This window comes from Sphaerodactylus townsendi, linkage group LG07, assembly GCF_021028975.2.
Source record: "Sphaerodactylus townsendi isolate TG3544 linkage group LG07, MPM_Stown_v2.3, whole genome shotgun sequence".
Taxonomy (NCBI): Eukaryota; Metazoa; Chordata; class Lepidosauria; order Squamata; family Sphaerodactylidae; genus Sphaerodactylus; species Sphaerodactylus townsendi.
In genome coordinates this window covers 84,355,689-84,380,944 of record NC_059431.1, presented here as the reverse complement: position 1 = coordinate 84,380,944, position 25,256 = coordinate 84,355,689, and the positions used below count along the sequence as shown (strand labels likewise).

Genomic DNA, 25,256 nt, shown 5'->3' with positions numbered 1-25,256 from the left:
TGATGCTGGAAATAAAAAAAATAATAAATAGGAAAAATATTTAGACATATTCTAAGTACATTAGTCAAGATCAGCATTAGAGAAAATGTCCCGAAATTCCTGTTTAGATGGTATTGCACCCCCAGGTAAGAAGTTTAATAATACTTCAGATATGTTGAGATCAGGCTAGGCTGCACCACCCAAATCAGGGCATGGTACTGAATGTAGTCACTACAGAAAAGCTTATGTTACTTTTGCTGCTACAGAGAGAAGGCAGTGAAACCCACTTTTGTTTAAAAATAGGCTTAACCGATTTTTTTTTTACTGCTACACATTCACATGTTATCTTATATCAGTAAGCATTTTTTCCTTCCCTTGGCTTTTACAAAAAATATCTGGCAGGCACCTAAAATGTTTATCACTTGGTTATAATATTTCTTAATGTGGTCAGCAGTTTTTCAAATTAGTAGCACTAGGTGCACCATTTCTAGTCACGTGGGGGGCGGGAAAATCTCCCTCCCCCACGGCGCCCCCCTGTGGCACCACCTCCCCCCCGTGGCTTCCACCCTTACTTTTTTTAGGAATTGGAGGCAGGCCGAGGAAGCCTGCCTGCGTTGCCTAGACTGAGTAGAGACTACATTTTTTCCAGGCCCAGGCAACGCATAACCGACTTCCAACCATCTATTCTTTCCTAAAAGTAAGGGGGGGTGGAAATACCCTTGAAGACGCCGAGAGGTAATGAGGGGCGCCAGGGGGGCACGGGGGGAAGCCAGAGTGTGCACCAGGCGCACTCTGGTCTAGCTACGCCACTGATATAGGATAGTGAATTATTTTAACGAAGCTGTTAATTTGCTTTTTAATTTGTTTTTAGATACAAGCAGGTCCTCAACTCCAGCCACACTGGCCTCTGACCCAGCTACTTGCCCAATTATACCAGGATGCGAAACTACAATTGATATCTCTAAGGGACGAACAGGTCTTGGCTTGAGCATTGTGGGAGGAGCTGACACTTTACTGGTTTGTAATGACTTTATTTCAAAATTGTAAGCAACACCAAGCTATAATAATAGTATTAATAATAAGATTTTTTATTTATAGCTTTTCGCCAGTTAAAAGCAAAGTTTAACCATATAAAATAAGTTACAATTATGTTAAAACAAGTAAAACGGAGACTTTATAGATTTATAGGATTAATTCATTAAACATATAATGAGTCGTCAGGCCTTAGATAATGCACAATATTTTGCAAACTTAACCAGGTTATTAATATGTAATAATTCAGTCAAAGGCTCAGTAATATTTGAGCACAACCCCAAGCTAATTCCTAACATAAAAAGAACCCCACTTAGACTATAAGGCCAAGAACACTTTTTTTGTTAGTCTTTAAAGTGCTGCAAGATTCCTATTCTGTTTTGCTTATGGGATAGTTACAGCAATCAGTAAGAAGTTCCATGAATGTTCATTGAGGTTTATTTTTGCTGTAAATACAGGGAGCTATTATTATTCATGAAGTATATGAAGAAGGTGCAGCATCAAAAGATGGAAGACTCTGGGCTGGTGATCAGATCTTGGAGGTACAGTGTTATATGATGCATCCTTGAATTGCATGCGTTCTTCTGTATTTAAAGCAGTTGGAGGAAGAATGGTTGAATTAAATGCATGTTGTCTGTTCTCTTGAACTCGGGAAAGGTGCCCAGTTCTGACATCTGATTATATTCCAGGTGAATGGAATTGACCTAAGGAATGCAACACATGATGAAGCCATAAATGTTCTCAGACAGACACCTCAAAAAGTTCGGCTAAAGGTTTATAGGGACGAAGCGCAGTATAAAGAAGAAGACATGTATGATGTGCTTAGCATAGAGCTACAAAAGAAGCCAGGCAAAGGTCTTGGTTTAAGTATTGTTGGGAAAAGGTAGGTACATAGAGCGTTTGGTCCTGCATTTTGGCTTTGACTTTGAGTTCCTGCCAGAGACAATGAATGTGGTTGCATTAGACCCGAAGGCAATGTGGTTGCATTAGACCCCTTGGACTTATGTATGTTAGGTCCCTAGCATGATCAAAAGCAGAAAAGAGTTGGATTTTGACCTAGCTTTAAACCCTGTTTCGCCAAATGGCATCTAACTCGCTGCCCCATTTGTGGACTTGGAATATGAGGAGGGATATGTGGATCCTCTCAGTTCCTCTCCTTCGTTATTCTGTGGTTCAATTATATTTTCGGTCCCCTCTCACTATCTTCCAATGACAACAGAGAATGTTGTGCAAATCAGAATTTCAGATTTGTAAATCTGATTTTCAAAATTGGCTTCCTTGAAATCAGATTTACATATTTGTTGCCTTTTCTCAAGAGTTCTAATGCCATAAAAACCATAATTTCAATCTATTTTTTAAATTTTATGTATTTTTTATTTTCTAATTGAAAATGTTTAAAAATTAGTTTTTGTGTTGCAGCAGATGGCAGTTCCAACTTAAAAATGTAAAAAAAAACCCTGATGTTAGTTTTGGTGAGATTATTAAATTACTTTTTAATTTGCATGCATTCCAGAAATATAACTCCAAATAAAATCTGGATTCTAGCATTATAACAAATACAGCTGTAAATACAGATACAACACGATTTTCATGGTGCTGATGTGGTGCTGTGCCTGCCTGCCTGACAATGTGAATTGTGCTTTTATTCTTGCCTTTATAGCTGTGCAGATAATTGAAAAATGGAGTCATTCTGTTTATGGAATTGTCATCATCTGCATATGGGAAGCTGCCCTGTTAGGTTGAGAGTGTATGTGTGTGTGTGGTTACAAGACCAAGAACATCATGGCAGTAGCCCAATTTTACTGGTTTAAAAAAACCCTCATTCTTAACCAAATAGATATGTAATTAATACTCTAATATCCTTAATGTATATCAATGTTGTTTCCAGAAATGACACTGGGGTGTTTGTGTCGGACATTGTGAAGGGAGGAATAGCAGACTCGGATGGGAGATTGATGCAAGGAGATCAGATATTAATGGTGAATGGAGAAGATGTTCGAAATGCCAATCAGGAAGCAGTTGCTTCTTTATTAAAGGTAATAGTGGAATCACGAATAAAATCAACTGCAAATTCAGAGATGAGATCAGACTCTCTTTTGGTTGAACTCCCCTCCCCCCCCTTTGATTTATTCAAGTTGTGTTACTTCTGGTCATTATAGAGGCACACCAAAGCATTACTACTGAGATTCTCTTCAATTCAAGAACATTTTGTTCTTTTGTTACATTTAACATGGTGACAACATCTGAATTACCTATGTCATACAGTGAAAGGTGTTCATAGTGTCATTTCACAATCAATAAATAAGAATGCTACTGTGTTTTCTTGTTCCTGCAAACCAATGTTAGTGTGTCTTTTTACATGGTACGCATGTATGAAATTCCACCCCTCATACACACACACACAGTCATGGAATTGTGGATGTGATACTCTGGATGTGACAACAGTTATATTAAGAGTAAGATCCTATGCAGAGTTACTCTGATCAAAGACCATTGACTTCAGTGGACTTAGACTCTGTATAGGATTGTGCTGTGAGTTGAGCTGTATATATTGGAATCATTCAAGACACAACAGATGCCCATCTTTAAGGGAGAGGGTTATGCAACACTGTTTTGGACTCAGAATATGCAATACTGGTAGATGGCAGAAGTTGGTGTTACTGAATTTTCTGAACCAGGCTGTTGTGGGTTTTCTGAGCTTTGTGGCCATGGTCTGGTAGTTTTTGCTTCTAACAGTTCACCCTCATCTGTGGTTGGCAACTTCAGAGGCATGCCATGATGAATGTGTTTCTCTTTGTGACACAGGAAAGAAACACATCCCACAGTGACATTCCAGTCTGAAGATACCAGTCATAGATGCCAGCAAAATGTTAGGAGCAGAACTACCCAACCTCATCCATACAACCCAGAAAACCCACAACAGCCAGTTTATTCTAGCCATGAAAGACTTTGACCAATATTATGGGGAACCTTTATGAAAATGGACTTCTCTGTTGTGTTTTTTGTCACTGAAGTAAATTGATTTGTCAGACATGTCCTGTGAGATGTGGGTAGATAAATGCTTTTCCCATCTAAAATACTGGGCTGGACTAGAAATGCAATTTTGGTGTTGTCTAGATATTAGTCTGCCAAGGGTTCATAGTATAAAACTCACTAATACAGTATTACAAACTTACTTCTGTAGATGTGTCTTTCAATATCCATGTGCCCAGCTGGCAGACATGGAGAAAGTGAGATCAGCATTTTCCTTCATGCTTTTAGAATTCTTGCACACAATCTCCAGTACGTACAGAATTACTGGCTGGTGGTTGCTTGATCTAGCTCTTAATCTTGCCATTAACTAAGAGATGCCTTTAATGATCCTAAGTTAAAGAATCTGTGTCTTATAAATAATGCCTGCTCTCTAGTGCTCATTAGGTACAGTCAGACTAGAAGTTGGAAGAATAAAGGCAGGCCCGTTCCATTCGGAGAGAAGAACGTCTCAGAGCAGCCAGGTTTGTAACTGCTTGCAATGGCTTCATTTGGAACCATCACAAGCGCTGTTAAGTTATATAAGCAAATAAAAGGGAATTGAATTTGCTGCAGCAGCAATTTTGCTACCGACTTATCAGAGAAGAATAAAACCTGAAGCCAAGAACATATAAAACATTTGTTTAATATACTGAATTTCATATTGGGTTTACCCTAGTTTATTTTTCAATGGCTTGGATCCTTAAAGGTATTGTATAGTAGATGGCCATGCTCACCACAGGGCAAGGTTAAAAGGCAAGGTACATTGACCAAAGGAATGGAAATGTGTATTGATGTTTGTGTTTGCTCGTGTGTGTTTTGCTATCACAACCAAACAGAGGTTGGTCCAGTTCTTGGTCACATCCTTCCTATGCCTTCCTGCATGGACGACTCTGGGCTTAGGAGTCTCCTGCTGATGACCCATTCTTTTGCAGTCAGCAATATTCCTGCAGATTGAGTGCTACACTTAGGAAGCTTGTACGCCTAATGGGCCATTTTGTATAGAGGATTGACTTGGTCATCCTCTTAGTATCTGTGTCTAGTCCATGTAGCTGCTGAGAACTCTGATTTAAGCTGCAGACCCAAGAACATCTTAATTTATTTATACTCTGCCTACCTCCCTGTTGGGGACCCAAAGAGGCTAACATCATTCGCCTGCACTCCATTTTATCCTCAGAACCACCATGTGATGAAGGTTAGGGTGAAAGATTGGGTCTGACCCAGAGAGCTTCCATGGCAAATGTGGGGATTTGAACCTGGGTCTCTCATATATTAATCTGACACTTTTTAACCATCACACCACACTGGCTCTCACTGGTTCCACTGAATAAAATGGGACTGCTGAGTAGACTGCTTAGGATTGGTCTCTAAGTAATAGAAATAATGCTTCATCTCACTGTGGCAGGTTTGTTTACTAGAGTTTTTTTTAAGCTACTTCTTTGTATAGGAGTGTAATATTGTTACATCAATCAATTTGCTGAGTTCTTAGTCTCTCTTAGCTGAAATCCAGCAAAGGCTGTAACAGTGCTTGAAAATGCTGGCCAGTGCTTTTATAGGGCCACTTGGAGTGATCTTTGAGATTATGTTGAAGTAATGATCAAGGACTTGGAGTAATTCTCCTATATGCAACCTTTTAAGGTCAGTGAGGGAAGCGGCAGCCTGTCCTCATTCAGTTTTCCAGGTTCTGGATCCAATCCGTGTGAGAGTTATGAAAGCACTCTGAAGAAGAATTCATGTAAGTTTCAGTTGGTCTTTTATAACTAAAATTTGTGTATATTGTTTGTGCTGTTAAATTCAATAATTCTTTGGGGGCAGGATTTGAGGGAAGTTTGTGGCTTTTCACATGTATCATTTGAAGCAATACAAATCCCAGGTCAAGTTCAAATACACCTATAAAGCTTGTAGACCAGCAGTGCAATCCTAGTAGGAGTTGCAACTTTCTAAATCCACTGAAGGCAGTGAGTTTAGAAGATGTAACTGCAAGTAACTGCAACGGAATATGAATTATGACTCTGTGTGTTTAGGATATCAGTGTCATTTCTAAGTATTTTCTAAGCTGTCTAGGAATTTCTGATTCCCAAACAATGCTCTTTTCATGACAAGTCCTTGAATCATTATTAACACTGAGGGAAAGAGTCACCATCTTGAACTTTTCAGAATCAACATTATCCATTTTTAAAAAGAATATCCAGCTGTTCAGAATCTTACTACCAGTTTTTTTTAAATCTGCTGTGGTTTACACTTTTCCCAGCAGTTGAAAATATGCAACTCCAGATGGGTAACTGTTTTCATTAATAGCAGCAGGAGTCCAGCAGCCTCTTAAAAGCCTAAGCAATTTTTTTCCCAGCGTAAGCTTTTGTAGGTCAGAGTTCACTACATCTGATTCCTGAAGTTGCCACTTTTATTATAAAACACCTACTTAAAGGAAGAGAAGTTCAGTACATCTGATGAAGCAAGCTCAGGCCGTTTCCGCACGGCCACGGTAAGGGTTGGGTCGGCGTACATGACGCCGACCCAACCCCTCTGGGACCGTTCGCATGAATGGTCCCAGAACCTCCCGGGACGACGGCGCTGCACTGCGCCATCATCAGGTCCACCTACCTGCTCTGCGGCCCTCCGGCACGTCGCTAAGGCCAGGGGACACGCCCCCCTGCCCTGCGCGTCCGCTCCGGAGTCTGCAAGGGCCGGAGAGCGTCGATCCCCAGGCCTTGGCGACGCGCAGGAGGGCCGCAGAGCAGGTAGGTGGACCGGACACGGGGGGAGGGAAGGCGCATTGGAGCCGCTGCCGTTCGCACAGCTTGGCGACTCCAAGCCGCCGTTACTCCATAAACCTCCGACGTGGGAGGCGAGGTAGGAAAACTCGCGAAGCTTCGAGCGGCTGTAAAGCCCTGTGCTTGGAAACGGCTCCCTGGGGACGGCGTTTTTGGCCCGTGCAGAAAGGGCCTCTGACTCACAAAAGCTTATGCTGCCATAAATTCTGTAAGGTACCACTGGCCTCCTGTTTAATTTTTTAAATTACATAGTTTGATCTACACAAACAATTAAGAATTGAAATGAAAAACCATAGTAATTTTTTTCTTCTTTTTTTAAAATAGTGGCATCTGAAATACAAGGACTTAGAACAGTTGAAATAAAAAAGGTAAGTAGAGTATTTCTGAGCAGCAGTGGTGTAGGAGGTTAAGAGCTCGTGTATCTAATCTGGAGGAACTGGGTTTGATTCTCTGCTATGCCGCCTGAGCTGTGGAGGCTTATCTGGGGAATTCGGATTAGCCTGTACACTCCCACACACACCAGCTGGGTGACCTTGGGCTAGTCACAGCTTCTCGGAGCTCTCTCAGCCCCGCCCACCTCACAGGATGTTTGTTGTGAGGGGGCAAGGAGATTATAAGCCACTTTGAGTCTCCTGCAGGAGAGAAAGGGGGGATATAAATCCAAACTCCTCCTCCTCCTCCTCCTCCTCTTCCTCCTCCTCTTCTTCTTCTTCTTCTTCTTCTTCTTCTTCTTCTTCTTCTTCTTCTTCTTCTTCTTCTTCTTCTTCTTCTTCTTCTTCTTCTTCTTCTTCTTCTTCTTTTTTCAAATTTTCCAACAGAAGATACCCAGCTGAAGCAAGATTACACCCTAAATCGGTCAGTCTTTGTTTATTTTTTTCCTTGTTATCAAGTAACAGCTGACTTACGGTGACCCCACAGGGTTTTTAAGGCAAGAAACATTTAGGCCCCTTCCACACATGCAGAATAATGCACTTTCAATCCATTTTCAGTCCACCTCGCAGCTGGATTTTACTGTGTGGAATAGCAAAGTCCACTTTCAAAAAATTGTGAAAGTGGATTGAAAGTGCATTATTCTGCATGTGTGGAAGGGGCCTTAGACGTTGTTTGTCAATGCTACCTCCACTTCACACCCCTGGTATTCCTTGGAAGTATCCCGTCTAAATGCTAGTCAGGGTCAGGGCTGAGTGTGTGTGATTGGCCAAGGTCACCCATTCCATTTTATTCTATTTCATAACCTTTATTGGCATCACTTAAGTATTAGCAGCACACAGATTTTTTAAAAAGGTTACATAGTTTAAAATTAAATCCAAAATATAATATTATTAAAGGAGAAAAAAAGGAAATAAACCCATCAAATCCAAAGGTCACCCAGCAAGCTTCCATGGCGCCAGTGGGAATTGAATTTGAATTTCCGAGTTCTTAGTTCAGCACCTTAACCACTACACCATGCTAACTCTCCAGTTTGCTATTAAAAGACTTTAATCATGGATTTTATTAGTGCTGAAGCTAATGATTTCAAAGCACTTCACTAGCATTTCAGTTAGATATGGTAGATTTATTTTCTGAGATTGCAAAATTGTAACGGACATTTTGATAGTGAATCCATTTTACAGAAATGCTCTCCCCCTTCCCTCCACTTCAAAAAAAATTAATTGGGCAGAACATCTATCCTGCCACCCATTTGCTGTGGAACATAAGAACATAAGAACAAGCCAGCTGGATCAGACCAGAGTCCATCTAGTCCAGCTCTCTGTTACTCGCAGTGGCCCACCAGGTGCCTTTGGGAGCTCACATGCAGGATGTGAAAGCAATATCCTTCTGCGGCTGTTGCTCCTGAGCACCTGGTCTGCAAAGGCATTTGCAATCTCAGATCAAGGAGGATCAAGATTGGTAGCCATAGATCGATTTCTCCTCCATATATCTGTCCAAGCCCTTTTTAAAGCTATCCAAGTTAGTGGCCATCACCACCTCCTGTGGCAGCATATTCCATGCAGCTGTGGGAGAGGTACACAGGCTAGTAAACAACTTTATGGAGTAGTAAGCTTTTGGAAAGTTTTTAAGATTGTTACAACATGTGAATTTACAGGAATAAGGAGGTAGTTTGCATTTCTGCAAATACCAAAGATTCAACAGCAGTTCTGTTATCTCTCAGTTGCTATAGAACATTTCAGTGTTCTGGCTTTTGTTTAGCATAATTACAATACAGTTTGATACATAAGTGCATATTCAGCATATATGCTTTACTGAAACTGGAAAATTGTTAGTTGGTTTGTAATTGTGAAAAAACTGCTTTGTGCATGTGTTTTTCTTTTGGTTTTCAAACTTTCCATATTCACTTTAATGGTACACTTTGGTAAGTTTGTAGATGATTGCCTGTAGTCTCATCTTTTGCTGTGTCAGGCGCATGATACAATCTTCATAATCAAGACTTAAGGCATATCCGCATAATTTCTGTGATTATGAGCTAAATAAAATTGGAAGCGTTAGAATGTGTTTTATTTATGCCAGCCCTTTCCCTAAGGTGGGCTACCCTATACTAAAAGTAGTTCCAATGTGCAGCAGCCTAGCCTGTACTCCAGATTGTCCAAGGAATGTGATTTCCAGTGCAGTCCTGGATAGAATTACACCCTAGTTGGCTTTGAGGGGTATAATTCTGTTTAGAATTGCACTTTGTGGCCTTTTAATGCACTTTCTTCATCTGGATTGCTGACCTTGCAAGGAAGAGTCTCACATATTGAATCTAAATCTGTTTTCCTGTCATTTAAACTCTTGACCCGTCTACTGATGCTTAGTGGATAGGACAAGAGCAGCAACCATTTTCTGACATAATACAGACTGACAAATGTGTACTATTCCACCTTATTTTCTTCAGCTGATGTTTAGTACTGATATTACTGGCTTGACATTCAGAAAGTTTTATTATGTAACTTACTAAGTTTGTTATGTAATTTACTGAAGATACTTCATTATTTCATCTTAGCTTCAAGTTCAGTAGCACCTTAGAGACCAACAGGATTTTCAACGTAAATGCTTTCAGGAGTCAAAGCTCCCTTCATCAGATATTGACAAAGGGAACTTTAACTCTCACAAACATATACTCTGAACAATTCGTTAATCTCTAAGGTGCTACTCGACTTGAAATCTAGCTGTTCTACTGCAGACCAACCTGGTTACCCTTGAAACTATCTTAATTATTCCAGTCATATAAATTGCTCTTATGCATTTTTTAAATTTGTGATTTTGTTTTTATTTACCTGAAACGATATTTTTAATAGGAGAAACACTGAATGGGAGAAATAACCTTTAATCAAGCAATTCAATGTCTAAAAGTGGTACAATGGATTGCACAATCATTAGTATTGAATGATTAAGCACCTTTCACTGCTTGTGGAACAAAACTAAATCTAAATTTTCTGGTTTCATGCTATAATCTCTAATTGTTCGTGTAACAGAACACTAGAGGGAGCATGGTTTTCTTTGTATTGTTCTAGCACTGTAACTTCCAGAAGGAAAAGGCACTGGGGATGGCAGCTGAAGTGTACTGAAAAGCATAGCTGTTTTTATTTTTATATTAGTCCTTCCTTTTCTGGTGTTGATCAGATGGTGTCAAAAGTTTAGGCCACTGACAAAGAAAATAGAAGCCATCTAAACCTGCAACTGGCCCAGCTCTCTTTTTTTTTAAGTTTAATGCACATGAAGAACAGTTTGTTTGCCTGATGATTCCTATAGAGATGCCAGAGTTCACATGTTTGGAATTCCTGTCGTGTAAATGGACAGAGAAAAAATGGTTAGTGGTGAAGAGCAGTGTGGACTCTAATCTAGAGAACCAGGTTTAATTCCCCACTTCCCATGAAGCCTGACCTTGGGCTAGTCACAGTGCAGTTACCGCTGTGCGGTTACCATAAGTCAGCTGTGACAGTTGAAGTAAGATTAATATCTCCTCTAGGTTGGTGAATTAGGTTTCCCAGAAGGTGCATTTGGAATATGAACAGTATAGCCTGAAACCTGTTCCTAAGAAGAAGAATTTTGGACACAGTAGATGATTCTAAGTGTCTATGTTAGGCAGAGAAACAATAATTGCATTTTATACACTCTGAGCCTTCTGATAAGAGAGGATTGGTAGTAGTGGAGTGGCCTGTTATTATTGTATTGACTGCTGTTTTAATGGATTTTAATGTATGTAATAATTGTTTATTTTATGATAAACTGGATATATGTTGATGTTGTTGTACACCGCCCAGAGCCCCTACGGGATGGAGTGGTCTACAAATCTAAACAATAAATAAATAAATAAATATAAATAATTCATAGGGTTGCCATAAGTCAGAAGTGACTTCACAACACTTAATACACAACACACATACAGTGAGGTTGGTTTATGTCCCCAAGTGAGGCTGGTTTATGTCCCCAGGTTCTCCAGCCAGATATTAATTTGCCCAAAAGCTTTGATTGTTCGGTGTTGGTCAGAGAGAATATAACTTATTTTTTGTTGTTTGCTTTCTTAAATTTGCTGTAACAGGGCCCTTCAGATTCCTTGGGAATTAGCATTGCTGGAGGTGTAGGAAGCCCTCTTGGTGATGTTCCCATCTTCATAGCAATGATGCATCCAAATGGAGTTGCAGCTCAGACTCAGAAACTGAGGGTAAGAATGTTAAAAATTAACAACAAAGTGTTTGAACTTCATGTTATTCATGTAACAAAATGTCCTCTTCTTCTGACAATTCATGCCTGCTGTTTATGTACTGCCTTTCCTAGGCTCCAATCGGTTTAGAAATAGGGATAGGCCTGCCTGCAGCACACCTAATGCTGCAGGTGCAAACCTCAGTTCTTCATGAAGGTGGCTGAGAGCTATGACAATAGCTATCTAAGTCTATTCTAAATAAAGGAATGTTGGGATTTTTTAAAAAAAGACTAAAGGTCCTGTATCCAGCAACTAAGATTTTCACTGCATATAGTGAGGCCACATGGGGCAGAGTTAGACCAGAAGATCATAAAGAGTGAGGCAGTCTTAGACATGTTTGACTCTGGCCATGAAACTCATGAAGGGTAAGCAGTAGCACTTTGGATTAAGTCAGGATTTTTTTTTCAAACTTACTAGCAGCTCTGGGGTGTGTGTGTGATTTTTTTTTTTACCAATTACAGATCCTCCCCTAGCATTTATGTGCCCTAGAGCTTTAATTTGCTCTTGGGTGTATTTGCTTAGTTATTATATTTAGATTGCACTAGCAGGCCCGGCCACGCGTTGCTGTGGCTGAGTCTGGTGAAGTGGAAAAGAAAGAAAAGGGGAAGCGAATGGTTCGAACATGTGTCATTGCACAATGCTTGCAAGGGAGGGAAGGGGCAAGGGGCCCCTCGCTCCCCTCCCTCTCTCCCGTTCCCTTGCATGGCAACCCGGCCGGTCCCTCCCTAACGTTCCCCTTCCTCTGCTAGGGTGGGTGGGCCATGTGCAGGTGGACGGTCCTGTCCCTTTCACTCCCTTCCCTTGCAGGCGAATTATCTACCGTAAAACATGCTGGGAGGCATGAGCTACGTTGTGTTCAAATTTCAGAGTGTTTGGTCCAGCAAACCCCTGGACCTTCCCTCACCTGCCCCTTCCTCCGCTAGGTTGGTTGAGCCATGTGCAGATGGCCCGCCCCATCCCTTTCACTCCAGATGGCAGTGGTTTTCAAGGAAGGCATGGTTGTTTCCCTTGTATCAGAGGGTTTTGCTTTGACGGCAAGCAGATGGCGCTGTTGCGGAACAGAACTGTGGTTCCATGTACACAGGTGTGGCATGTACACAATAACTGGCACAGTTGTGACATGTACACAACAGGAGGTGTGGAAACAGTATGGAACCTGGCGAATGCAACTTTGTGTGAAAATTTCAAAGCAATCGGTCCAGTAGTTTGGGAGATTACCTGTCAGCAGAAAAACGTACTGATAGATTTTTATATATACAAGCGGGGCTCAGCCACGCGTTGCTGTGGCTTATTGTGGTGAAATGGGAAAGGAAAAGTAGCAGCAAATCAATTGCAGAGGCCAGCAGTATGTGCTCATGCAAACACGCAGCCTGATACTGTGCGATGTCAGTGATGTGTGTGCCCGCATTCCTGGGGGGGTGGGGGGGGTGGGATGGAAAGGCACACATCTAGGCTGGCTGGTCATGATCCTTTACCTGGGAGTAAGTTTGGTTGGTGGCAATGGGTGTCATACAGGGGAAAACCCTCTGAGGAGCGGCACTTAATACATTCAAAATTATCTCCGCACGATTTGCTGTACTGAGCTTACTCCTGAGTAATGCGTGCCTGGTTTTCTTAACTGTAACTGCAGTATTCAGGGAATCTAGAGTGCCTGGCCCCTCCCTCACATCCCTTGCATGTCGCCCCTCCCTCTCTTCCCTCCCTCACTTCTCTTCCCTTGCATGCCGCCCCTCCCTCCCTTCCTTTTCCCTCTGCTAGGGTGGGTGGGTCATATCAAGATGCTGGGCCCCCTGCCTCCCAAGTCGAGGTTTCCTCCACATCAGCCAGAGCATGTAGCCAGAGCATGTAGCCATTGCTCTCAGCCATGACTGCTATGATGAACCAGAGAATGAACAGTATCCTGATGTTGATTCTGATGACCCATCTGTGCCTTCTCCTGAGGAGGTTGTATATGATCCATACTGTATTTGACCTCCAGAGGATAGTTGGTGTTTGCTGAACTCTTGGTCAGAATGTCCAATGCTCCATTGCCTTTTAACCTTTTTATCTTTCTTCATATATATATTTCCGCCAGCTAAGGATACACTTCATACATTTAACGAGGTGGACTCTGATCCATGAAAGCTTATGCCATTATAAAAATGAGTGTCTTAAAAGTACCATAAGATTATTTTGTTTCCCAAGTAGGAAGGATGTGTCCAGCCTATCACCTGTAACATCTTCTTTCCAAGCAGAGGAGGGAGTCACTCGCTAGTGCTTTGGCAGGAAGCACAGGCAAGATCTACCATGGTAGAAGAAACAAGGAAACAGCAAGTCTTTGAGACTTCTGAGCCATAGCAGCGCAGTTATCACTGTTATTCAGTGCAGAGATATGTGAAATGGAATTTCTCCAGTTGTATAAATGAAGCTGTGATGCTTTCCCCATGCTAAATAAGTAGTTTGAATCCCACATTGTAATGCAGACCGAAATAAAAGTGCTTCTTCACCAACACTTTGAAGTGTTACCTAGTGAGGCTGATGTGTGATTTTTCCTTGTCATTATTCCAGGTTGGGGATAGGATTGTTAGCATTTCTGGAACATCCACCGAAGGCATGACTCATTCCCAGGCTGTCAGCTTGTTAAAAAATACTTTGGGCACTATTGAAATACAGGTAACAAAAAAAAGAATGTTTTGCCTGCAGTACTTTTCAGAACTTAGATTTCTGGTTTATTTTCAAGGACGGAGACCAACTAAAGTTGGAGACGATTTTAATTTCAGTGGCTGCAATTTACACAAATACAAATACACATAAGATGACAACAGGATGCTTAAAACCTGGAAGTCACCATACTCATAATGGGCAGAGTCATTCACACTGGAGTTATTTTGAAAGTGTTTATAGCAGCTGATCACCTGGACTTTTTTAAAAAAAAGAAAAGAAAGCACTTACTTGTTCTACTAGCTAAGCATTTATGTGTCTATTCTACTGCATGATCAGCTGCATTAAATTCACATAACTTCCAGCTGCAGAAATGCTGTTTCTTCCAGGGTAAGAACAGTGGGTAAGAACAGGCAGACTCTAATCTGGGTTTGAGTCCCCACTCCACATGAGTGGCAGAATCTTATCTGGTGAACCATATGTGCTTCCCCATTCCTACATTCCTCTGATGACCTTGGGCTATTCAAAGTTTTCAGGACTCTCTCAGTCCCACCTACCTCACAAGGTGTCTGTTGCAGAGAGAGGAAAGAAAGGAGTTTGTAAGCCGCCTTGAGTCAGCAGAGAAAGGTGGGGTATGAATATTCTTATTCCCCACTTGCACATATGGCTAGGACAGCAGCCAAGGCCATTTAATTTTGTCATCCCTGCAATTCATATTCAACACTCACATGCAGGGAGCCAGAACTGTGTAGTGTTTAGAGTGTCTGACTGGAACCTGGGAGACCCTGGTTCAAATGCCCACTCTGCCATGGAAGCATGCTGGGTGACCAGTCTAAGCGGCTTTGAGATTCCATTTGAGAGAAAGGTGACAAATGAGCAAATAAATATAATGAACCTTCAAAGGCATTCAGCCTGAAAGTTTGAAATGAGTTCCAGCAGTCCTAACATAATCAGACGTTCTGAAAAGCAAGGGTACAAACCAGTGGTAGGATTCAAATAATTTAACAGCCGGTTCTGAAAGGACTCAGTGGTGGGATTACAACCATTCTCTGAACTAGACAAAAAAATTAGCTACCGGTTCTACCGAATAGGTGCGAATAGGCTGAATCCCACCACTGGTACAAACAGAAGCTTTACAGATTGGACCCATTAATTTTATTGCCACCTTCCCTCAATATTCCCTCAGCTCTCATTGGCTGAACTGTGGGAGAGGTAAAACTGGACAGTGGGTCATTCTGATTGGTCTTGATCATAGCCATTTTCTTGGTGGTTAGTTGTTATATTACATACAGAATAATCCATTAAGAGTGCATCCATGTGTCGGCAATTTGGGTGGTGAGCCAGCTGCGTGATTGTGTTCACCTGAATTACAGACTTCTTTTGCTGATTTCAACAGAACTCATTGTGACTCCCCCAAACAAGGACAACTCTCAGACTCAGAGGTACACATAGGTTAGGCAGTCATAGGTTCAGTACCTGTCTTGACCCTATTCATTTTTATGACAGCCTTGACCTTTTATACATCATGTCTCCAACTCTCTTTCCTGGAAACATCACCCGACAGGGCATCCCACTTTTTATTTTTAACCATCCTTCACCCAAGAAGTTCCCGTATCTGTTAGGTTAGGGAACAAAATCTGCTTCCACAAACATATACATACATAAGTAAACACACCCCAGGGGCTAACCAGTTTGAGAGTGTAATTTCTTCCCCTGAGACAATTCACTGTCAGTCAGCAGGGATGAACTAAGAAGAGTTTAACTTTTATTCAAAACTTTTAAACAATGTTGTAGTTCTATAGGCACATGTTTCCCAACAGTTGAAGTTTTTGATTGCTATCTTCATTCTTCTAGTCCTCTCATTTACGGTCTTTCTTACAGCCAGCTCACAGACTCCATCCCCTCTTCGTCTCACAGCTCTATCTGTCCTGTCAACTTTCCCTCAATATTCCCTCAGCTCTCATTGGCTGAACTATGAGATAGGTTAAACTGGACTGTGGGTCATTCTGATTGGTCTTGATCATAGCAAAATATTGACTGGCTGCAAATCAAAAAGCCCCTCCCCTTCCCCAAAAGATGAAAAAGAAGAATTTAATTAGGAATATCCAAGGCACTTGACTTTTTTTAAAAATAGGCAGTCAGTGCTCCTGAAGGCCGAAGAGTAAATCAACACCGAATCCTGAGTATATAAATGATTTGAGAAGCAAAGCCCTGGAAAGTGAGCAAACTCAACAGTAGAAAATAACACACCAGTCTTTTTCGCTAGAATATCTGCGCTCAGTCCACCACAGTACTTGCTCAAAATTCTGATGGCAATAAACTACTCAGAGATCAGCAAACAGTCACGTCACACACTGGCATGGGCTATAACTTTAAAAGTACCAAGTCTGTTTAGTCATATCACCATATATTTCCTTGAATTATAATCAGTGCCATAAATGAAATCCTTTTCAACAACAAATACAATATTCCAGGTAAACGAAATCCTTTTCAAATCTTTTGCAATGTCCGTCTCTATTCACAAAAAGCTTGTGGAGAAAATGGAAATCGACAGCTTTTTGTGAATAGAGACGGACATTGAAAAAGATTTGAAAAGGATTTCGTTTACCTGGAATATTGTATTTGTTGTTATGCTTATATGTAATGACATTGATTATAATTCAAGGAAATATATGGTTTGTTGTGATATTTCCAAATAGACTTGGTACTTTAAGAGTTATAGCCCATGCTAGTGTGTGACCCGACTGTTTGCTGATCTCTCTACACATTATGCACCATTTGTGTTTAATAAACTACTCAGAACACTCAAACTAATCTTTCTTCATCCAAACAAGAAAGTAATCAGAATCATGTTTAAGGGGAAAAGCATAAAAAGATCTAGTGACATTTCTAGAACTATATAGTCTGTAGGCTCATTTGATGGAATGAACAAGAGAAGCCACAGATGCTCACAGAATGTAGTTTGTTTCTCATAACCTTTATAACTCCTGCCCACTTTCACAGGAAGACTCTTACTGGTGTTTAAAGCAAGACACTATTTCTCTAGCTTGAGAGCCACAAATAATCTGATTTGTTAAATATCATTGGTCATACCCCCTCCCATTTTATACTGCTTGTTCTGTAAAAAAAATAGATATTTCTGCATTTTGCATAATTTAAATATGAAAGCTTCGACCCCTGATCAGCCTCTGAAGTAGGGACTTGCACCCTTTTCTTACACATGTACCTGAATTTCATGTATCTCTCACAGGGATGTTACAAAAAACAAGTGTAAAAATTAGAACACAAGCCACCGGTATTCCATGACCTCCTCCAGCTCCCTCCTTTGTAATGTTTGAAGGAGCTCTTTGGATTATTTCGCTGTTTTCAGCATGCTGTTTCATATGATAATCTGGTTTCTCTTCAGATTTATACATGTTTTGTCTTTTACTAAAGATAATCTTGTTTACTCATTTCCTTTATATTTAAAATGAATCCCCAGGTGGTAGCTGGAGGAGATGTTAGCGTCATAACTGGCCAGCAGCAAGATCCACCTTCTAGTCTTTCATTTGCTGGATTATCATCAAGCAACATCTTCCAGGATGATTTGGGGTGAGTATCCATATCCCCAGTTAGAATCTTAAACTTGTGTCTGTTCAGGTTTGATTGCTGCTAGAACCACTGCAGGATAATCTATTCAAAGTCTGAACAATATAAAGTAACTGTACAACGTAACTGTAATTTCTCCAGAGAGGGCTGAGTGGTGAAGTTCATGATCAGTTCTCCTCTCTGTACTTCGGAAGGTTAAAGGACAGGATTGGGACCACAACCCCTGGGAAAGTTGGGGTTAACCTGTCCCTTTTAACCATTTTCCAGTGAAAAACCACATACATACACGCACTCCAGAGCAGCTAGTCATGTAGATAAGTATTCTACATGGAAGGTAAGTCATGAGAATTGTACTGGAAATGCAGGGCATAAAGGAAAGAAAGATTTGCTGCACTGGGTAAAATGTTTTACTTGCAGTTATTAAGCTTGTGGGTTGGAAGTAGCCCCAACCCATCTCTTTTTTGGGCTATGGAAAAATACATTTATATTGATTGAAGACAAAGATAGCACAAGAATGTTTGAATTGAGCTGCTTAACTGAACTGTTACAAATGGTTAGTGGAATTATAGTGTTTGAGCACTCATATGCTTCAGTGTTTAAATGGCTATCTGATGTGTTAAGAATTAGGAATTTTGAAATGATTGTGTTAGATTTTAAATACATAGGAAGTACAGTTTCTTTCTTGCATTACAGACCTCCACAGTATAAAACCATCACTCTGGATCGAGGTCCTGATGGGTTGGGCTTCAGTATTGTGGGAGGTTATGGAAGTCCTCACGGAGATCTGCCTATTTATGTTAAGACGGTATTTGCAAAGGTACGGGTCAGTATGGAATGATATTATTAGTGTCTCATATTAGTGTCGTGGCATCATGTGCTCTCTGACTGTTTGGGAGGTCCCAGATGGTCACTAACAGTGTACAATGGTAACCCTATTAACTTTTTAATTATTGGGGCAAAAATTCCCTTTAGAGCCCATCTGTGCCACCTGTGTGCAGTCATCAACAGAATGCCAGTCTTCTGAGTCCATCGATACCTACTTAGGATGACATTACTGGTGACTCTCTTTTTGACTGCTATATGAGAAGCTTCCAGGCAAGGTGCTCTAGCAGACCCCTCTGCAAGCCATAATTTGGCTACTTTGTCATTGCAGGGTGCAGCAGCAGAAGATGGACGTCTGAAGAGGGGGGATCAGATCATTGCTGTCAATGGCCAGAGTTTGGAAGGAGTCACTCATGAAGAAGCTGTGGCTATTTTAAAAAGGACAAAAGGAACTGTCACACTCACTGTTCTTTCCTGAACTCTCTATCCAAAGATTTAGGGTCAGCACAATTATTCTATCCACATTCCTTGTAGCAAAGAGAATGGAAACGTTTTATGTAGTGTCTCTTGCTATTTGCAGCTGTTGGGATGTTTAACATCATGAATGAAGAATAACAAGTGATCTTATTTTTATGCACAGTAGAAATATTGTCTTACCATCAAACTATACCGGCTAGCTTCTCTAGTATAGGACAATGACAGGGGAATTTGAGAAGCAATAATACAATCACTGTAGGAAAATAACTGAACCAAAGCAGGAAAAATGTTCAAAGGAATTTTTGGTAATGTGGAAGCATATGAAGCAATTTGTTCTTAAATTCTGCATTTCAAATAATTGGCATTTTCAGTTTTTGGATCTGGCCAATTTTAAGCACCAGTTAGCCACAACAACTGAAAAAATATCTGGAAAACTTTTTTAAAAAATTCTGATTAAAAAGTTATTAAGAGTCATGCGCCAGTCACTGAAACTGAAGGAACAAGCTATATACTGTGGCTATTATTGTTTGATGAAAAAGGTTTAACATGCTAAAGAGCAACTTAAATTGGAGGAGAATTTCAAATGTGGCTCACTGGTGTCAGAAGATAACAGTAAGTTCCACCTCCCCTCCCCAGTATTGTTTGTCCTTACTTAACCAGAGAGTTGCTAAGGAAAATATTGGGCTGGATCCAACAACCCTTGTAGAGTTCCACTTGTGAAATTCAATTCTATCCAAAGTCTCCCCTGTCCCTTGAAATACTGCCCTTGGCCTCAGGGAACTGTCTGGAACCACAAGCGGAACAATGTCAAGATCTACAGAAAGGATATCAACAAGAATTGCCCTCCCCCTCTCACTGATTTATGGGCTGGTAGAAATAGCTGTAGGATCCAATAGTGAGTTTAATGTTTGAAAATTCACCTGTTCACATTATTATTTGGCAATTCTGAGGCCCCTTCCATACATGCAGAAAAGCCTATATCATCACTTCTTCTAATAGAGAACTTGAAAGGTCTTTCCTAAATCTCAATCCTGTTTTCTAAGATAATTCAACTGGAAATAGGAAGTATTGGAACTGGGGCACTCTTTAGGTAACATGTATATGTGCAAAATTCTGCCATAGTTACAACATGCCTACAGAAAACTGTGTTTTTCAAGGCAAATGTCAAATTGCCACCACCAACTGGGGGAGCAGAAAAACCACTAGGGCACTGCTGACTGAAGTTTCAGAAATTCAGGTGGCTGGCTGTCTGTCTGTCTGTGCCTGCTGCTTTTTTTAAAAAAATTGTGGTGTGCCTGAATATACTGTAATTAGCCAGGGAGGCAGTACCTCAGCCTAAGTTCTGTTCCCAATCACTGCTGCACATGGAAATATACTTTAAAGCTTCCTTGCAATTGGTCGGGCCAAATACCAGAAAGCCTCTTGTTGCCCTAGCTGAGGAGGAGATTGTTTTTCATTTTGTATGTTATCATGTAGCTCCAGTTCCAAGTAAACAAACCCACTGGGTAAGACATGTCTATCTGGGAGCAACACCCAGTTGGCAGAACTAGAATGTTGAAGGCAAAGAAGGAACAAAATAAAAGTTACAGAATACAAGTGAGGTCTAATGCAGATATCTCCTAAGGAGGACCGAGAAGCTGCTGCCTTATATGTGGTAGCTGCATGAATGTTAACATACAAAGCTGTCTTATACCTGGTTAGTCCATCTGTCCATCCAGCATAGTGTTGTCTGCTCTCTCTGTTAGTGGCTGCCTCCTCCATATGTATCATTCAGACAGTTGCATCATCATCCCATTGCAATCCTTACTGAAGGAAGATGAAGCTGCTCCAAAGGAAGGATAGTGCCAGGTCAGGACATACTGCTCTCACTTAGAACTAGCTTTGTTTACCCTCTCCAACACAGAAACTTGAGTGGTTTGTGGTGCCATCACTGTAACTAGGAAGCATGGGTTCAAAACATGGATCCAAAACTGAACTATGAAAGGCAGTGAACCAGACAACAAAAGGAAAGGTTTGGGAATCTTGCAGAACCCATCTCCTAGTCTCTTTTTGATGGTAAAAAAATGTTGGTAACAAAATTTGTTTAAAAATTAGTCCCTGAGCAAATGCGACTTTTCCAATAAGACTTATGTTTGATTTTGTTTGATTTTGCAAATTCAGTTTTGCTGCTGAAATTTTGGACTTTATGCCTGAAGCAAAGTGGTTTGTTTTTAATTTGTTGAATGAAGTTGAAATCTTTTTGAAGTTAAAAAAATTGGATAGAAGGATGGCTTTATAGATCTTGAGAGCATATGTGTTCCCTCTACTGATGCTCTGCTATTTTCATTATTTCCTATTTAAATGCATTCTAAAATGTTCAGGGTAGATATTTAATGGGTGCTGCTCAATCCCCCACCCCCCAAATTAGAATAATGTGAAACACAGCTTTCCTTCAGATTGAGACACAAGTAGAGTAGGAATTATCTTGAGGTATTCTAGAAAGGTATTTCAGTGCTGTAGGTTAATTAGAAAAAAGTTCTTGATATGAATTACTTTCATATGCTACTTGGGTAAAGTACCTTAAAGTACAATAACTGGAAGCAGTCAGGGTTGAATTATTGCCTTGTCGGGACTAAGAGCTTAAAGTGTGATATATTCTCCTTAGTGTATTTGCAGACACTTGAAATACTGTTTATATTTGTTTACAGATGTAGTATACAGATATTGTAGTATACAGATAATACTTTCATGTCTCATGCAAATTTAATTCAATAAATGTGAAGCTATTGGTGGTGACAAAAAGAAATGTTGAATGTCTTTATAATATTGTAGAGTTGGTGTTCCTTTGTGTAAAGTGGGGCAACTTGGCCATTGTTGTCCACCTTACATTACAGCTAACTACCCTGTTTTCCCGAAAATAAGATATCCCCTGAAAATAAGACGTAGTAGAGGTTTTGCTGAAGTGCTAAATAAAAGCCATCCCCCGAAAGTAAGACGTAGCAAAGTTTTTGTTTGGAAGCATGCCCGTCGACCAGAGCATGCAGCTATGGAGCAGAAAAATAAGACATCCCCTGAAAATAAGACATAGTGCATCTTTGGGAGCAAAAATTAATATAAGACACTGCCTTATTTTCGGGGAAACATGGTATGTTCATCTCAGTGTTTATCTGGTTCACATGGCTCACCATGGTTGGCTGCATAGTTGTTAAAAACAATACTACTGTTATTTATGGATGTGGTACTGTAGTTTTATGATCTTGTGCTTAACAGGAAAGTCCTAGTATAGTGGGGCCTGGAGCTGATTTTAGCAATATGAATTTATAAATCCGGGATAAAGGTGATTACAGGTATGGTGAGAAGATTCATACCACAAGTATCTTTTGAACCATCTGCTCTCATTCAAGGGCATTATGTACAGAAAATAGTGCCCATGGCAAACACGGACATAATGCCCTTGTTTTCCTTCTAGCTGGCTATGTGCCTTATTGCTGACTCTGGCCAGCAGGAGCCTCTCCTGAAAGCTCGGCATGAGGCAGCAGGGGGCTGAGCAGTACCGAGGAGTTGCAGAGCAGATGGAGCTAGGTGCATGGACGGCACAGCTATGGCGGGCAGGGGATGGCATCCTACTCCATGTGCCACATCTTGAAGGGCAGGGGCCTATCCTCCATACCTTAGAGATGCACCACTGCTCTCATTACTGAGCAAACACTGTATCCATATGGTATTAAGGACCTGATCCTTTCCTATCAGCCACTGGGAGCTTGAAAATGGATCACTTCAGATCACTATTTGCATGAACAGTCTCCATGGCAGTGCAAAAAGCTGTTGGGAAAAAATTCCTTCTGACTGGAGATATGGTGCCTCTAAGTTCCTTTCAAACTTAGAGAGATGGGTGTTAAAAACATTATTGTTATTGAGTAGAAAAGAGAGCCAAAATGATGGCACTGTTGGAACACCTTATCTGTGAGAAAATGGGCGGGGGGGGGGAGAAGTTTTGCATTTTCCATTTTTGGAGAAACGATGACTAAAGTAAGGAAATGGCAAGATGTTTTTAAAATTATACTTTGCGTGAAGAAAATGAAATTTTCTCCCTTTCCTCAAATACCCAAAATTAAAAACCTGGTTGTCTGAAGTGGTTGTCTGAAGGCAGTTGGACTTGGAGCTGAATCCCCTCTGAAGCTGGTTCATGCACTTTGGGAACCAGCAGTGTACATCTGAGATATCCCAGTTAAATAAGTGCTTACAGTTGCTGAAATGGAACAGTCTGACATTCACTACTTATTAACTAGAAATTCAACTTATTAACCAAAGCAAACTTCACTGCAAATTTATAATGCAGCCTCTATATAAGAAGTTTGCTTTGTTAAACAGTACAACCATATATTCATTTTACTTCACTGTTTAAACTTCAAAATAATCTGAAGGACAAGTACTTTCAGTGCACAGGCTTTAAAGGGAGGGGACAGATAACCACTGATCACGCACTTGTATAAAATAAAGACTGTATTCACTGCTGTATGCTGCCCAACTTACGCTTACTCTTGGTACCTTGAAAGAAGCCCTTCAGTTCTCCATTGAGCAGGATGACATCTGGGTTATTGTCAGCTACCATTCAGGAAGGCAGGGGTTAAATAAAAACTTCCCAGGCTCCTCTCTGTGCTGCGGCTCCGCCCCGTCTCCTGTGCTCGAGTTTGTTCCCTGCCTTAGGAAGAGCAGGCATGGTGGCTTTTAGAGCCACCATTTTTTCCTTTTTTTGGGGACGTTATATCAACTGTTTGATTCTAAATTTCACCGGGAGTTTATTAAGCCTTCCTCTCAAGCGGCTGAGCACTCCCATCGCCACCGTACTGACTGGCAGATTGCCTAACAGCTTGAAGCAGTGAGCAATTGATACTTCGATCCCTCCTCCTCTCCTCTTCATGCCTCGGGGAGAAAAGCTTCTGTCCTCTGAGGAGGACAGCGAAGGCAGCCAAAGGTCCCAGGAGAATCTGGGCAGAGCAGCCAGTCACCAGAGGAGTGAGCCTTCGCGCCGAAATGAAAAGGCGCGCAAAATGGTGGACGGCGGTTCTGCCGCTCCCTCCAACAGTCCAATGCACTCTGGTGTACCGAGTCAGGACTGCTTAATGGCTCAAACAGAACAGGAGGAGGCTTCAAATCCTGAAGAGAGTGGTAAGATTTCCTTAGGGGATTTAAAGACTGAAATTTTTGCCTTCATTAAGGGCGCCTTTCAGCAGGAAAAGGCAGTAATGAGAGAGGAGATGTTAACCCTCTATAGATCACAGATGGATTTCTGTCCCCCCAGTCCCTCTCTCAGTTCCATCTCAACCTCTAAGGACTCCATTAGAGAAAATAAAAGGGCTGGCTCTGCCTGGCAAATCAAGGCTGCTCCCAAAAAGCCAAAACTAATCCCTGTACCCACTGTGGACTCCTCAGATTCTGAGACCCAGGGTAAGGAAGAGGGGGAGTTACTCTCTGATCAGGAGGATTTAGAGGAGATGCAGGTCACTGAGCAATCCTCCCGCCTATTTAAGATTGAAGACTACCATTATTTGCTCTCCAAATCTGTTGCTGCCTTGCACCTTGGAGAAGCCAAAAGCAGTGAAGGGTCTTCTAAATGTAAATCCACTTCTCTGCACAAGGGTGACGGCGAATTCTTCCCACCTCACCCTGATTCCAAAAGGGTTTTCCCATTCCTAGAATACTTTGAAACTCAGGTCACTAATCAATGGGACAAGCCCGCAGCCAACAAAAGGTGCCCCAATTATTTGCGTAAACTGTACGATTTACCTGCTTATGCTAACAACATCTTACAAGTTCCCATTATAGATGGTCCAGTGGCAGCCTTACAGTCCTCAGGCCTGGTGTCCAAGGATGGCAGAGGCCAGATCAAGGACATGCAGGATAGAAGATCTGATCAATTCTGCAAAAGAACACACGAAGCGACGGCCATGGCCATTAGAGCATCGGCTACAGCCTCCATTGTCTCCAGAGCCTCCATAGTATGGGCAAGAAAGGTTCTGGAATTGATACCCCCTACTGAGACCAAAGCCATAGAAGGGGTGAACAGAATGCTCAAAGCAGCCAGCTTTGCGGCCGACGCCACCTTAGATGCAGTCACCTTCTCGGCCCGTTCTTTGGCCTCTTCAGTGGCCACACGTCGGCTACTCTGGTTACGAGCATGGCAGACTGACTGGCGTTCTAAAACCATGGTTTCCGAATGTGCCTTCCACGGACACAAGCTTTTTGGAGAAGAACTCAATGAGTTCCTGGTCGATCCT

General features: G+C 41.3%; 1 protein-coding gene across 11 annotated transcripts in view; it reads left to right on the top strand.

Annotated features, from left to right (window-relative positions):
• The window catches only part of MPDZ (multiple PDZ domain crumbs cell polarity complex component), a 124,688-nt gene extending 102,908 nt beyond the window's left edge, over positions 1-21,780 (top strand). For 9 of the 11 annotated variants that reach the window (XM_048502607.1, XM_048502605.1, XM_048502610.1 and 6 more), the window contains 12 exons: positions 851-996; positions 1,470-1,553; positions 1,701-1,894; positions 2,900-3,047; positions 4,419-4,505; positions 5,659-5,755; positions 7,116-7,159; positions 11,311-11,433; positions 14,020-14,124; positions 17,594-17,703; positions 18,394-18,517; positions 18,854-21,780. In XM_048502607.1, the coding sequence (XP_048358564.1) occupies positions 851-996; positions 1,470-1,553; positions 1,701-1,894; positions 2,900-3,047; positions 4,419-4,505; positions 5,659-5,755; positions 7,116-7,159; positions 11,311-11,433; positions 14,020-14,124; positions 17,594-17,703; positions 18,394-18,517; positions 18,854-19,000 (1,409 nt within the window). In that variant the 3' untranslated portion in view covers positions 19,001-21,780. The remainder of the gene's footprint in view (positions 1-850; positions 997-1,469; positions 1,554-1,700; positions 1,895-2,899; positions 3,048-4,418; positions 4,506-5,658; positions 5,756-7,115; positions 7,160-11,310; positions 11,434-14,019; positions 14,125-17,593; positions 17,704-18,393; positions 18,518-18,853) is intronic. The other 2 variants (XM_048502611.1, XM_048502609.1) reach the window with 1 other exon arrangement.
• Positions 21,781-25,256: the final 3,476 nt, after the last annotated feature.